The following is a 16,021-nucleotide window of genomic DNA, read 5'->3' on the forward strand; positions in this document are numbered from 1 at the left end:
AGCTATCTGCTCTATGAGGTTAAAAAATGAAAAAGTAGAGACTGCGTCCGAAACACAAAGAGTATAGGCAAGTCAAAGCAAAATACCGGGACGAAATTTGCAGTACATACTAGAATACTAGAAAACGATAACAGTGCTTTTACAAAAACATTCTTTTACGCACGTTTCGAGTGAACGCATCGCTGTATACTTTCTTTTGCTGAAGCCAAAATATCTCAACAACGGACGACGCTTTCCAAATCTCGCAAATTGTTCGACAGACTCCTGTGACACCACCCTGCAATACGGCCGTCGTACCATGGACCTTGAACGTAGCAGCGATACGTTGCAATTAACTATTATTAGCTACCGACGAGGCTGCAATGGCTAATCACCTACCTATTTCACGTTCTTCTGATTGTACGATAGCTGTATTTACATGATGCGACGGAAGCGTATAGTACCGACTTTCAAGCGTATATCGCATCTCATGTAAACGAGATAATTCGCTAGGAAGGTTTATGGCCCCAAATGCGCCAAACAGGGGTGTGCTTAATGCAGAATGCGCACTTCAGCGGCGCATCTGAACAGACGCGTATCGTATCAGGAATTATGGGAAAGCATTCGCTGCGGGATGAGAACAGGCCAACCAACCAACCAACCAACCACCGACGGCCGCTGCCACACTGCGGGACATAAAAAACAAAACAAAACAAAAAATTGGCGCGTTACGACGCAAGCTGCACGTAATTTCTTTTCGCTCGTGAATACATTATGCGCGTGACAACAGTGCCTACTTTGACAATAATAAATTCCATTAACATCGGTGAGTTCCTTAATTCGCTGTGCTAACGCTGCCAGGTCCGCTTTGAGGAGAGAAAAAGCCGAAACGGCCACGTTCGATTACCTCTGGACATGGCAACAGTTGCGGACCCACTGAGAAATTTTAATATCCTGATGCAATACGGTAAGTTTCCGCAAAATAAACGTTGCGTAAATTTGTCCACGATGACAAACGAAGGAGAACGTCACAGAATGTAGCCTGCGCCCTGCAAGTAATTTCGGGGCATGTTACAACGAGGCAGCAAAAGGAGCAGGGTGCCATGTTGGGCTAGTTGGCGCATAGCTTAAGAATTACATGTGGCGTAAGGTTAAAATTACCGGATGAAATAGAAGCAAACAGCACGCTCTTTCTGTCTTCTCCTATTTCTTTCGGTAATTTTAACCTTGCGCCACATATCATTTTTAAGCCAGCAAACGCAGTTTTACGGGAAGTGAGAACACTAATTTTCATATATGACACTAGGTGGTGTTAGTTTCCTGTATCGAAAAAGGCTCATTCATTTAAATGGAGTGCTATGGTCATGCGCCATACCATAAGTTAATGCGGTGCGCTTTTACCAGATCTATGTAAACGCGGCTAATGAGCTTCGCCAAGAAATAAGCCTGGGAGTATCTAGGAAGTGATTTTTCACATATCTTAACATTGCGAAACTGTTAAGCTCGACTAAAAATTAGGACGCCAAGACTATTGAGTTCCATCCATCACCATCGCTTACGGCCCATTCAGACATTCTGCCTGCGTGCAGCAGCAATCATTCGTTTTAACCTTGTCTGAGGGCACTCACGTCGCGGCGAGCAGGCGCCTAGTCACGTGACATTTTTATATCCTTCGCACGTTCTCTTTCGTGTTCGGAAGACGTGTCATTACGTAAATAAAGCTTTGGGATGTATGCTCTTCAACTATTGCATTGGATGTATGGAGCCAAGTCGGTAATGAGTTAGCTAATACATGTCTTTAATTAGTAAATTGGGCTTACTGCGAGAAATAGCCTCAGTTGCTCGAGAGGAAAATGAGTAGTACTGAATTGGTTTTGTTGGCCTAGCGCAGAACTGCTCTCTTTAATGCTTGGCGGCACAAGTTAGGTGAAACAATTTATAAACATCCGCTGTAAGTCTAGTTACGCACGTCTGCATTTTAAAGGCCTCTTTTACCAGGTTTGGAGGCTGGAAACCAGGTTTGGCAAGCGGAACCTGCTGGACGCTGTAACAATTGCGTCTTCGCGAAAAAAAAAAAAAAAAAAAAACTGGTGGATGCTTAAGCTTTGCTTTTTAAGGGTAGAACGCGATAGCATTCAAAGATCCCTGACTGCTTCTCACGCTTTCTGCCAACCGCAGCTATGTAACCGTAGCGTTATCCAGGAAACGCTGGCGGCGAGCGCTATGCACGAAAGCAAGCTTTCTGGTAGAAACGTGGCCTGTTGTGTAGGCCGCGAATTCGCGGAAGCAAGCGACATCTGTATGCTGTATCAAGGAACCAGGCGCGCTGCGCTATGAATGGCAGAAACGCTGGAAAACGGGTTTGTGTTTGAGTTTCGATGAAGTCCTCTCAAAATTTCATAAGTGTTCCAGTTAAGATCACCTCGAACTGCTAGCCGAATGCTTTTGGGAAACTGTGCACTCGAACGCCAGAGCGTTTCGTAGAGCAATTAGGCTTACAGACGGATGGTACGGGAGGCTGCAGCGGTTACTCACCTACCTATTGCACGTTGTGCTGATTGTACGATAGCTGTATTTACATTAATGCGATGGAAGCGTTTTCTCGTATATTGAAATTGCAATCCGACGTTATCATGTTTGCAGGTTGTGCGTAAGTTGCACTTGACGATTTTTCCTGACGCATTTTACTTTGAGAAATTCACTTACTTCAGTAATAGCTCTGCGCTACACGGTGGGCCTGCGTGGTTGGGTATGTGTGGTTGGCAATAATTCTTGCGCTCACGAGACGGTGGACGCCGACGCCGGATCTTTTGCGACACGGGGTACTTAACGCTATCACGTAAAAAAATAAAAAAATAAATAAATAAAGACCCATTTGGGCGCCATCGCTCCACCAGGTTCGCGCGTATAGTGGATGCTGGAGCTTGGGGCCAGCAAAATGTACAATGGACGAGCTCAACCCACTGGTGAATTCTCTTTGCCAATAGATGTCTTTAAAATTGGTGGATGAGCCTGGAGTTTCGTGGACCGAAGCTTCGAAACCGCACGCCACCACTAGCCATGTCAGACGACAGCGGTCGGCGAGCTCCATAGGCATGAGCCGTCAACTGCACCGGTGTGTCCCGCCAGCCAGATCCTTCCGCGTTCGGTGTGACCGATAACACCGACGTAGAAGAATGGTTTGCATCCCATGATCGGCCGAGTCTCAACAACTGACGCAAAAATGCACCAAACTAAAGAAATGGATTTCTCGCACGGTTTTTAAGACGTGGCACAAAACCCACACAGCCGACGTTCACACACGGTCTGAATATAAATCTGTGTGAAAACAGCTCAAAATTCAAAACGAAAGCCAGCCCGACACCTCGGGATAGCCATGCTGTGTCCCGCCAGCAGCCGATTTATCTCATCTTTTGACTGTACCGCCTCACAAATCCTGCCTGCACCATACGAACGGCTAACGGCCGCTCGAAATGCTCGGGGTTCCCAGTGAAATGCAGACCACAGCAAAGAGAGAGAGAGGGAGAACAAAGCAGGAGCCGGGGTCGTGACGCGAGCGGTACTGGTATAGGCGAGTAAAGATGAGGAATGTTGTGGACGCTGGTCTGACGCAATGCGAAGGCGTCCCCTCGGCGGCGAAGGATAATAGCTTGCTTCTTCGCACAACCGCTCCGCCGCATTTCAAAACCTCTTTTATGTCTAAACTCTTTCCAAAAATTATTTGGGTACAACGTTCTTTAGACGGTGCTGAACAACTTCCAGCGTACAGCCGCAAAATCATACGGGGTCTCAATCCTTTAATGGACATTCATAGCATAGCTTTCATGTACTTATTAATCAAACCTCAGCGGTCACAGCGCGTGCTACCGCTAAGCTTCGTTAAGTTAAGCTCGTTAATTAGGTGTTTAGTTCGTGCCTAAGAAACAGTTCGCCTCGGAGGAAACTAGGACAATGCATTCACTCAAAGCACCCATGAGAAGCGCTCTTGTAAAGGCACCTTTAGGTATATTCCTGTATTTATGTGTTTACATACGCCGGTCACTCACGTCTGACTTCTTTTTCGACGGCTTTGCTTGCGACATCTCGGTGTCCAAAAGATGTACTTCGCGAGGAATCCCGTCGCGTCCGTTGAGATCGGCGGGCGCTGAAAATGAACGGCGGCACTTAGTGCTACAGGAATACTTCGCGTTAGGCACATACAATTGTGGAAACACGTCTGCTTTAAAAAGGTACTCTTATTTGCACAGCTTGAGGTGTGGGTACAGAAAGGTTGGCGAACCTGGCTGGGCGTCGTGTGCCAATGCTAACAGCACAGCATGAAAGTGTGTACAACGTAGCAGTGGCCAGATCAGGAATGTGCGTGCACTGTTGATTGGTCATATGTAGCTGTGACTATTTCCTGCTTCTATATAGGTACCTATTGGTACAAGAAACAGCCAGTGAACAATGGAAGGAGCCACAGTCAACAATTCGAGAAGGGTATTGGTCTCAACGGTGGCTTAAATTAAAAAAAAAATCCGTGTTGATCACTTCAAGCATCTATCTTCCTGTGAACTCTTCGTTTTGCTCCGATAGGTGCAGTAGTAAGTACCTACCGCATTAGGTCTAACGTTCAGTAGGTACGTACACCAGATGCCAAATACTGAGCGAGTAGTGGTGGTAAACGTTGAACAAGTCTAACTGAAGCAGAAAAATGCAAAGCATAAAATTTACGCACATGGTATATATTATAGCATGAGCTTGTATAGAAAACGTGATGTACTAACAAATACAAGGTCCCAAATAAACACTCAAACTACACGATACATTGTAATGAAACTTTTAAAAATAATGTCCTCATTCAACTTGGCTCTAAACAAACCACGCGGACAATTTAGCTTCCCGCTCCTCAGCAATGCGGCCGGATTCTGCGGCCTGCAACGTAAATAAAATGGCGACCTCGTGCTGCAATGCTTGTCCTGTCGTCTTTCTAGGTTCTTGCCTGTTCGCGCGCTGCTCACAATAGATCACAACGCTGCCGCCACTCGGCAACAACAATTGGTAAGCAAACGATATAATATTCAGCCATAAATGTGTGGAAGACCCAGGCCGTAAACTATGCAGTTCTGTATAACTTGCTTTCCCGAGGTAATCGAGAAGGGCTGACGTTAATAACATTGTTTGTTCTAGTATCCACAGCACAAGTTTCATAGTTTGTACCGCCCAGGAGGTTAACGTACCGAAACGGAATGAAATGACTAATGCTAAGACGAGATATGCTAGGTACTGTGGGAAATACTGTAATCTGGCCATGCTGAGCGACTGTTTCGATCGTGACCAACGCTTATCAGAAAGCAAAGTTTCCTCATACGAAAAAAACTTTGGTCTCCTTTAGAAATGAAACGAGCGACACTGCTATTAGGAGAAGCGGCACACGACATCGTCGAGCACCATTTCAACGACGATCCCGCTTTTTGAGTGAATGGCAGCAAACGGCGCCGTAGAACACGGAGGTCAAGCAATGAAACCGAGACGAACCCAAGACGCATTAAGAGTTGTTAGTGTGCCTTGTGATCGTCGCGGTCTCTACCTCGTCCCTCGTGTTCACTGGATGCAGTTTTATGCCATAATCAACCAAGTAGCCGAAGTATAAGTTTTGACTAGTGTCTGCATGCCTATGAATTTACCATGCGTTTCAGTCATGATGGTTTGCAGTGAAGAAAAAGAAAGATTTCAGTGAAGGTAATCCTTGTTGGCCGTAAATCACTGCACTGAGGAGATCAGAAACTGTGTGAAAATCGCCAATAAGCGCTTCAGTTACTGAATTCGATTGATACTACCATGCAGAACGTTCAGGCAGAAATGACTGTGTGTGAAGTGCTGCAGCGACAACGGCCTCCACCCGCCGTGGTTGCTCAGTGGCTATGGTGTTGGGCTGCTGAGCACGAGGTCGCGGGATCGAATCGCGGCCGCGGCGGCCGCATTTCGATGGGGGCAAAATGCGAAAACACCCGTGTACTTAGATTTATGTGCACGTTAAAGAACCCCAGGTGGTCAAAATTTCCGGAGTCCTCCACGACGGCGTGCCTCATCAGAAAGTGGTTTTGGCATGTAAAACCCCATAATTAAATTTTTTTTTAACAACGGCCTCCAAATGTTAAATTTAAGGGCTTCGGGGCCAAGTGATAATTTTTCTGTAGAATAATTATGCTAGAAGCGGACGTCACAACTCGCGCGATAATCAATAAGAAGCTCAGTAATAGAAAAAATTGCGCGCGTATTATAATCGTGATCATTAAGACCATCAGTGCTGAAGAAATGTCTGCTGAGCGAGAACCATGACGCTAACACCACTTTCGAAATAGCAATCTTTAAACAGTGCTGTTAACTGCATTGAGTTCCTTGTCGCGTTTTCCCTCAAGGACGTTACTTTGGCCGGCTTCACGACTAAACCAGCTGGAACACCAATATATTTCGTCGCTGATTTTAGGCACGAGATATCTAGACTGGAGGAAAACTATCGGAAATTCAATATGTATCGATTCCTTGCAATGATTGACCTGCAATGCACAATTGCAGCATGCGTACTAAAGTAAGTATTCATAAAGATTATTTGTGAATTTTCGGCAAACAGCGAGCTTACTGGCAGTCATCTCACAATTTTCGTTGTCTGTCACTGTCATAAATTTTGGCCAGTGATGGACTGCGGCTGAATTCACAAAGCTTTTGGTTCCTAAGCCAGCTGCTTTCACTAATATATGTGAGATTTTGTGAATACGGGCCAAAATTCACTAAATCTCACACATATTCACAAGTACTATCACATATACACAAAATCTCTCGCATATTAGCGAAGGCATGTTCCGAAGTGAAAATGTGGCTAATCATGTTGCTTGACGTATCGGTAAGCATATTAGCAATGGCCGCCGAAAGATACTAAAGCGCCTTTACTAATGACAATCTTTAATTTCGGCCCCTCGGCTGAAATCACAAAAAAAAAATGATTTTTTGCCAGAATTCTTCACAAGAGGAAATTTCAGCCATTGCTGAGGTTGGAAATATTAGCGGGGATGGCCGGCCAATGGCAAAGATCCCTTACACGAAAGGAGATGCTTGGTGAATACGACCACTGGTATTTACTTCTCGAATTCCTTAGTATTTTTTTTTAAACAGATTGTCCCTGAAACAGACTGTACAGACAAGTTGCCATGCTATTGGCTGAAAAATGTGGCGAGACACTATAGCTCAGTCCATCGTGCTTGAATATTGCCGCAAGTGCACTGAAACCATGAAGAAAAGCGGCATCCTGTACTTACCGGTGCGTTCCGAAGTGGCCGGGCAGCTGGCTTCTGGACGCCTGGCGTCGCAAGGTGCAGCTCAACGTCCGACCTGGGCGAGTTCCCAGGTCGCTGCTCTGACCACCTCGTCAGTGCGCCAACGAGGATGCCGAAAGGCTCGCCCACACCGCCTGGACAACACGGCACGTTGGGCTTGTCTTAACCTCGTCGGGGTAGACTTCTGAGAGAGCGGGAACGCGGAGAACCAACGCCCGTCACGAACGGATCTCTTCTTCTTTGACTTCTCTCGCGTGAGCACGCGGCCACAATGATCATCACGGTTCGGTTAGTGCTCGATAATGATGATGATCCGAGACACTGGCGCCCACTCAAATGGAGGATTGGCCATAAAGCGGGCGCTAGAAGGAAAGGTGGGAGTAAATAGTCGTGTTATCGATAAGATTAATCCGAATAATAATCCTCTAAGAAGCATTAGAAGTGAACTAAGAACAGACTAGAGTAAGAAATAAATGTATCACTGATTGAACTCACTTTTGGAAGGCTTACAGATTCGTTTCAATTAAAAGCTACTCAAAGCGACTCCTGATGCGCTCAGTTGTATCTTATTTCCAAGTTATATGTAATATTATATATAGCTTACCCGCGCCTCAGCTGTGAGGGAGATCTCCCCTTAGTGTCTACTCTATGGCTACTCCTTGGCTACTTCGTTGTGCAGGCCACCCAGCACACCTCTGCACGTCACGTGGCTTACCGGACAGGAGATTGGGGCGTAATAACGTTACGATATTCCAATATGTTTCTGTTCCGCTTCCTTCGTTAGCCCTCCACGATTGGTCAAGTATTTTTGGAGCCATTCCCTGTTCACCTGTTGGTCACAAGACGTCAGGAAAACCGCGAAAACTTCCCTCCTCAAGATAATACGTGGACACTGATTATGCAGGATTAGTCCGAACGAAAGAAAACATTTCTTTCTGATTCTACTCCTTTGTCGCCATTAGTCTTCCACGATAGGCGAAAACGTTTTCGGGCTTCGCCTATATGCCCACTGTGTCACGCGACGTCACAAAGCCGCGAAAACGATCCACGTGAGTGACGTGTACGCACTAAAGATGCATTAATATGACGAAATAAACGGAACAATTTCTATAATAGCCGGAAAATGGAGGGCGGCGAGCGAGTTCTGAAAGTAATAAAAGATGACTGCCCGGCGATCGCCACGGCGCTGCGTACTCGATGCTGAGGGCGAGACTTGATTTATGCGTACGTTAAACATTTTACGTGGCAGTATAGCGTTACGACATTGCTGTGCCAAATCTTGTTCACTGAGAATCCATCTTGGCAGCATTTTAGCGGCAAACTGAGAAACGGAAAGCGGACCCAATGGAGACACCGGCACCACTCTCCTCACCCGGTTATCTACTCTCACTGCGCTAGTTCGACCCCGGCGAAACCCTTTACTCTTATGGGTGCTCCTCATCCCCGTCATTCAATTAGAAAAGGAAAGCATGTTCCTTTAGGCAATGCTATTCGCTTTGAAATCAAGGAAAAGTCGCCTATAAACGAAGAGAGCGTTTTATCGGGCTGTTGAAACAACTTTGCGGGTAACCGCACGTACTTCAAATCAAAATCACTTTATTTCAGGGAATTTGCTGCGGAGACAGGGACTAAAGGCTGAAATAGCCTGACTGGGCCCCTGCCCCCGTTCAGTTCATACAGCATTTACGCGTACAATAACATATACAGTAAGGTGCACATTATATTAAAATTACAGTTCATTCATACAAGTATTTAGGAGTAACACTTTCAAGCGATCTTTCCTGGAATACTCATGTTACTAACCTAATATCATCCGCGAACAGGACGTTAGGATTTCTAAAACGCCATCTGCATCATGCTCCTCAACACGTAAAATTGTTAGCCTACAAATCATTTGTCAGGTCAAAACTAGAATTTGCATCGCCTATTTGGAATCCTCATCAGGCATACCTAATTAATAATCTTGAATCTGTACAAAATCGCGCCGCTCGTTTCATCCACTCGTCATATTCCTTTGACATCAGCGTTTCCTCCTTAAAAACTGCATCCGCATTATCCCCCTTATCGCTCCGTCGTCGCATTGCCAGCCTATCTTTATTTCACAAATTCTTTCATAGCCCTATGCGCATCGCACCTTATATCCTTCCTCCTACACGCATATCTCACCGCACCAGCCATCAGCTACAGGTTGCCCGTCCACGCTCACGCACTGTCACGTTTTTAAATTCTTTTTTTCTTCGCACAGCTGCAGACTGGAACGGCCTTCCTAACGACGTTGCTGTCATTATGTGCCCATCCAAGTTCATCGAAAATGTAAAAAACTTCCTGTTATTGTGACTATGTATTTTTATTCTTGCCACCCCTTATGTAACGCTCCATTTATTGGAGCCTTTAAGGTAATAAAATGAAATGAAATGAAATGAAAAAAAGTGACTTCTAATACATCAGAAAAGAAGTATGAGATGCATACACGTGCACACAGATCACGCAGATTGATATACATATAGAAAAAGTCACACAGGATTCATGTGTTAGATAGCTAGTAGACCGTTTATCATTATACAGATATGTAGAGTACAATTATGTACCAGTACATTGTACTTACAAAACAGAAAATAAAGAAAATCAGGAATGTTATGGGCATAGTAGAAAGTAATGTAAGACAGTCTACAATGCACATGCTGTTCTGACAAGGAACGTTTTGTACATTTTTTTAAGTTTACCATGACTGTCTGTCCAATTTATTATGTCTTTCTGTTTATTTAGAATCTGTATAGCTTGATACGTTACCGATTGTTCCCCGTAATTTGTCCTAATCTTCGGAAGCCTCCTCCTATGCTGCCTAAACCCGTACTTATATTCAACTACCATATCACTGTCTTTGTATATGTTTGTGGTGTGTATATGTTGCACTAAATTATACGGATAAATTTGATTGGCCATAAGCATGTTGTGTTTCAGAAATAACTCCCTGGTACGTAAGTCACGGATATCTCCTGCATAATTTTCAAAAATACGTAGCACGCGCTTTTGTAGTACCGTTAATCTACTATAGTTGCCTTGAGTGGTGGTTCCCCATACTAGCGAACAGTAGGCAATCTTAGAATATACTAGAGTGTAATAAAGAGTTTTTTTTAGCCGAAGAGTTATTAATGTAGAAATCTTTCTAATACATCCTATTGATCGAGCTATATCGACTACCAAATGGTCGACGTGACATGACCATACCAAAGACTCTTGGAACCAAACGCCTAGGAATTTTTGCTCAGGTATTTGCTGAATAATCTCGGTTCCATACGTAATATGCATGTCATGTTGGTCGCGTTTATTTGGAGGAGAAAAAATGATGTATTCAGTTTTAAAGGCATTTAATTGTAGACAATTATCATTTAGCCATTTGGATATGTTTTGTAGATAATGATTAGTCTTTTCTTGAAATTCACGTTTCGTCCGTGAAGTTCACGTTTCGTCCGCAAACATTAGGGTCAAGGGTGTTGTCAATCTGAGTTATGTTATTAATGTATAACAAAAACAGGGTAGGACCCAATACTGATCCTTGGGCTACTCCATTTTTTACATTTAACGATGTCGAGGAAGAATTATTAACATGTGTAAATTGGAAGCGTTTCTCAAAATAGCTGGTTATTAATTTCAATGACATGGCACGTATTCCATAACATTGCAGTTTTAGAAGTAGAATATCATGATTCACCGAATCAAATGCTTTCCGCAAATCTAGAAAGAGATCTAAAGTAAAATCCTTATTTTCAATACCTTGAATAATTTTCTCCTTTGCACGAGGTAGTGCCTGTTCAGTTGACTTGTGTTTTTGAAATCCAAATTGCGAACTAGATATGATATTATACTTCTCTAAGAACTTTGTTATGCGATCATTAATTGCCCACTCAAAGACTTTTGATAAAACAGGTAATACCGATATTGGCCGATAATTTGTAAGGGCGTTCTTGTCTCCGGATTTGTGTATCGGAACAACCCTTGCTATTTTCAGTTGGTCAGGGAAGATACTAGTATCGAACATTAAGTTAATAATATACGTGAGAACGTTCTTTAGTAACTTGGAAACATACTTTACTGGCTCAGCCCTAAATTCGTCATAACCAGCGGCGACATTTTTTTATTCTATTAAGTAACTCTTCAGTCTCTTGCGGGGAGACGTGATACAAAACAAACGAATTTGGTAAAGAACTGATGTGTCTTGCTGGTTGTTGGCTGCCTATAACTGCGCTATCTGACTTCCCCGATTGTATGAAATACTCATTGAAGGTGTTAGCCAAACACTGCCCTGCTATCGCATTTCCATTTATCTCAATCTCTTGTACGCTGGTTATTGCATTGTTTCTGCTTGTCAATCTGCTTACTGTTTCCCATATACTTTTTACATTAGTTTGATGGCGAAGAAACAAACTTTCATAATAATTTTCTTTTGCTTTCTTTAGATTTGAAGTTAGTTTATTTCGAAGCTTCTTGAACTCCTTAAATTAGTTTACATCGCGTGTACTAATAAAAGTGTGATAAATCTTGTTTTTTTCTCTTATTCTTCTGTATAGTGCAGGGTTAATCCAAGGTTTTCTTATTGCTTTCTTATTCTTTCGGCCACATTGTAAAGGAAACGCATCATCATAACTTACTTTTAACTTCTTGTAGAATTCCTCGTAAGCATCATTAGGATCACTGCAGTCATACACGCTAGTCCAATTTATGGCCTCCACTAACGAAAAAAATTTTCAAGCGATTTGTCATTTATCACTCGGTATTTGCTTACTTCAAGATGTCTGCGTGTGAAGTGATCAGTAACACAAAACGCGGGTAGATGATCACTTATGTCGCTAACTATCACTCCACCTATTAGTTCTGATACACTGATATTCGTAACACAGATGTCTATGGTTGTAGCTGTTTTAGGGCGAATGCATGTGGGAACCGAAATCAAATTTTCACATCCGTATGAAATAATCAGGCTCTTGTAATTCATCGCTTACTGGTCATTACTAACTGTATTTATATTTAAATCACCAACAACAAAAAAAGTTAATTTGTTTTTCTGAAAAACCTGCATCAATTGCTCAAGAAAATCTAAGAACTCGCGTTTAGAACCAGCTGGTTGCCTATATATGGCAGCAAGCTGAAATTGAGATGTTTTTATAACTAAGCATTCAACATTTGCATTTGTAATTGTGTATTCCTCAATAATGGTGTAAGCACAGCTATGACTGATATATACCGCCCCACCCCCTCCTCTTTTCCCTACGCGGTCCAAGCGTATGCAGGTGTAATTATTAATGACGGGTGTATCATCGGTAATCGTCAGCCAAGTCTCCGTGAAAAGAATGACTTCAAATCTCAGAACGAGAGACTCCAAGAAAATTTGTAGGCTGTCAAGCTTGTTTTTTATGCTTCTAATGTTGAAATGAATCAAAGAGAAGTTACATTCCTTGGTCCTAAATGCGGTGTTAAATACTTCTGCTGTGTAGACATCACACGTGCTCATATACAGTAGAGAGAAAGCAAGCTTATAATTAGCTGATACAGTCTATAGTTCATTTTGGCAAGGTCATCGGAAGAAGTGATTCGCAGGACAGGACTATCTTCGTGTTTCCTTTCAAGGATCTTGCCACCTGCTGTCCACACAAATTTCCATTTGAGCTCTTTCTTCTTTGCCACTGTTGCTCCAAGCAACTGCTTGTTGTGGCGTGTCAAATGTTCATTGACAAAAATTGCACTGTTAACACCAACCAGGCCAAGGTCTTTTGTGCCAATTGTCATTTTCTTAGCCTTGGCTAATATCGAGTCTCTCTTAGCACGCCTCACAAAACGAACAACAATGTACTTGGTTGTTGAGTTCGCAGTTGGAACTCTATGGCATATATCAATGTCCCTCTCGTCAACTGCCTCTCTGACTATTTCACAGATTTTTCGAACGGCTACTAAAGAGTCGCACTCATCCGGAACACCTTTTATCTCAAGGTTGTTACTTCTTTGATATTGTTCCAACTCTTGTAATTTCAGAGTTAACTGCTTGTTTTCAGTTTTTAGTTTCTGATTCTCAGACACCAAGCTTTTTTAATTCATCTCTTAGTGCCTTTCGATCCCGAGTCCCGTCTTTGACATCGTCACACGTGTCGCTGCAGTGCTGAACAGACTTTCTCAGGTCCCTGAGTTCAGCACGCATTTCCCGCTTAATTCTGCAAACAAGGCTGCTACATCACTTTCCCCCTCTTTCCCTTTCCCCGGCGTCATTGTACGATAGCACAGGTATCAATCAACTCACGTTCATACAAAAAAAAAAAAAGACAACAACAGGCGTGTTCGGCAGCAGCGCAGAGTTGCCAAGACGATTTCAAAGCAAATCGATACTATTTCTCACCTGCAAAGGATGCAGATTTGTCTTTAGCGTGTGCACACTTCAATGCGCTGCCGCCGAACTGGACGCCTGGGCTCAGGAGGACCGTATTTAAGCCGTCGGCCGTCAGGAAGGTACATCGACGCCCCCAGCTATCTTCGTCACGTGGTAGAGCCTTGACGGGCGCAGATCTTGCCTGTAGCGCTGATTATCTGGGCCGCTTCTTGCGCCGGTGGTTACGTAAAGCTGACGTCATGAGAATGGAATGAAGTGCAAATGAAATACGTTTACGTTATCGGCACCATTGGGCACACATTCACAGAATCTATTGCACTAGAGTTGTTCTTTGGAGAAAATGTGAGCCATTCCTAGTGCTGGTTATCCAAGGTGGCCTGCCTATGTAAAAGAGTACTACCATACAACATGCTGTTTTCACAAAGTGTTCTTACTCTTAAGCTGTTTATGAAGCGAGACGCCGACCAATCGTGTGCCTAAGTGCGCTTCGTGCATAATACAGAGTCTACCACATTGATTAAACAATTCCGGAAGTTTTTCGCAACTTGTGGGCTCCCCTAGAAGCTTCTGACTGATAATGGATCATCTTTAGTTTCAATAGAAGTTGAGACAGTTTCCTCAAGAAGAATTATTCCCTCGCTTTCCGCGCATCCAGTGCACGGCAGCGAAGGAACGATTCTGAGCGTTTGGACGCACAGGTGCGTAACGCTCCTCGTCTCGGAGGCCACGCGACGACTTCTCGGCAATCCTACGAGATGACGCAGCGTGTCCCAAAAGAAGCGTGATAGGCGAGCCCAGCTGCCGTATGACCCATTCCTCAGCGTTGACACGCACCGGCGCGCCATACATTTTGGAGGCGACACGCAGGCTTCTCAGCGGTGGCGCTAGATGGCGCCGTGTGTTATTTGGGAATTATCTGCACCTGAAAGGCGTGGACACAAAATGGCAGAAGAGGTCAAGGAAATTGGCAACCAAGCACAGGGTAATTGAAAGTGTAAGAAAGCGACCAAGAGTCAACGAAAAGAAAGTATGAGAAATAGAGACAGCGAATCGAATGCAAAGAATGGGAACAAAAAAGACCATGCAGATATACAAAAACGGGAGTATAGAAATTAGGAGAGAAAATCTGTACGACATCAGAAAGGGCAGTGCCTTGCTATTTGAGGCTCGAGCTGGTTGCCTAAAGACAAAAACATACCGGAGCAAATATTCGCAACAAGACAAGGCCATGTGCCTGCTGCAGCGAAATTTCAGAGACCACTCAGCACATCCCAATGGAATGCGACGGGCATCACCCAGTAACACAAGTAGGTAAAGTACACTTGTAGTGCACGAAATCACAAACCAATCGGCAGTCGACATTCGCAAGAGACCTTTAGACTATTGGAAGAAAAAGCAAAACACGGGAAGAGATTGATACGACTGGTACCGTTACAGGCATAGGTAACGTTAAAAAGTAGATAGAGAAGTTTCGAGGAAGGAGAGAAACTATTAAAGAGATGTATACAAGAATGCTAGTTGAAAAAGTGTTTATAGCATACCTGACGAACTCAAGCAGGCTAGGTGACTACCTGTCACCGCCCTGTTTCAAAGGGGATGCCAATAAATGATGATTATGATCCTCAAAGCGAGGAAGAGGAGTCCCGCTGCAGCACACGCTTACCACATAACTCTTTTCGACGGTGCCAATACGTTGTGTCGTTACATTGATTCATTGCTAGACGCATAACTGCCGACAGTCATCGTGAGATTGGTTGTGCCATATTTTTATGTTAATTTACCTTATGGCATATTTGTTATAAATGATACTTAAACCTGTCCAGCAGAAAAGTCGAATAAAGAACGATGACGTGGATCATGAATCGAGCTGTGCAAGTTCGTCAGTTATTGCACAAGACGCAGACAATGCGAGGCCATCAACTTCAACTCAGCAGACCGACAACGGATGCTTCTCTGGATCAATGTCGGAAAACAACCAGGATGTAGAAATGGACCTCCTGACTCTTAAACGCACAAGATCACCTAACGATAACTCATCGATCTCTGTCCCGCACTCAAAAACCAAAAAGTTTGTGAAAGATAGTCTTTGCAAGTCAGATTCTAATCCTAACTCTTCCAGCTCCGACCCTCAATCAAAACCAACAAAGTTCGGTAAAGACAGTATTTCGAAGAAAGATTTCTTAAAAGACAGTATTTCAGAGCAAGCGGTTTCTAAAGTAGGCATTAATTCATCATAGGTTATTTAAAGGTATTACAGTGGAACTACCGTTCCATTATTTCTGCAGCTGCCGATTTAACAGATTTTTGCTCACAACTTTCTCCCGACATTATTTATTTGCAGGAAACTTGGCTC

At 43.7% G+C, this 16,021-nt stretch overlaps 1 protein-coding gene across 1 annotated transcript in view; it reads right to left on the reverse strand.

Moving 5' to 3' along the window:
- The window catches only part of LOC129385825 (uncharacterized), a 46,740-nt gene extending 39,238 nt beyond the window's left edge, over nucleotides 1–7,502 (reverse strand). The window contains exons 1-2 of the mRNA XM_055072979.1: nucleotides 7,275–7,502; nucleotides 4,026–4,123 (exon numbers count right to left, since the gene is read on the reverse strand). Coding sequence (XP_054928954.1) covers nucleotides 4,026–4,061 — 36 coding nt within the window. The 5' untranslated portion in view covers nucleotides 4,062–4,123; nucleotides 7,275–7,502. The remainder of the gene's footprint in view (nucleotides 1–4,025; nucleotides 4,124–7,274) is intronic.
- Between the last annotated feature and the right edge of the window lie 8,519 nt (nucleotides 7,503–16,021).

The sequence above is a fragment of the Dermacentor andersoni genome, chromosome 7 (assembly GCF_023375885.2).
Source record: "Dermacentor andersoni chromosome 7, qqDerAnde1_hic_scaffold, whole genome shotgun sequence".
In the NCBI taxonomy this organism is placed as follows: Eukaryota; Metazoa; Arthropoda; class Arachnida; order Ixodida; family Ixodidae; genus Dermacentor; species Dermacentor andersoni.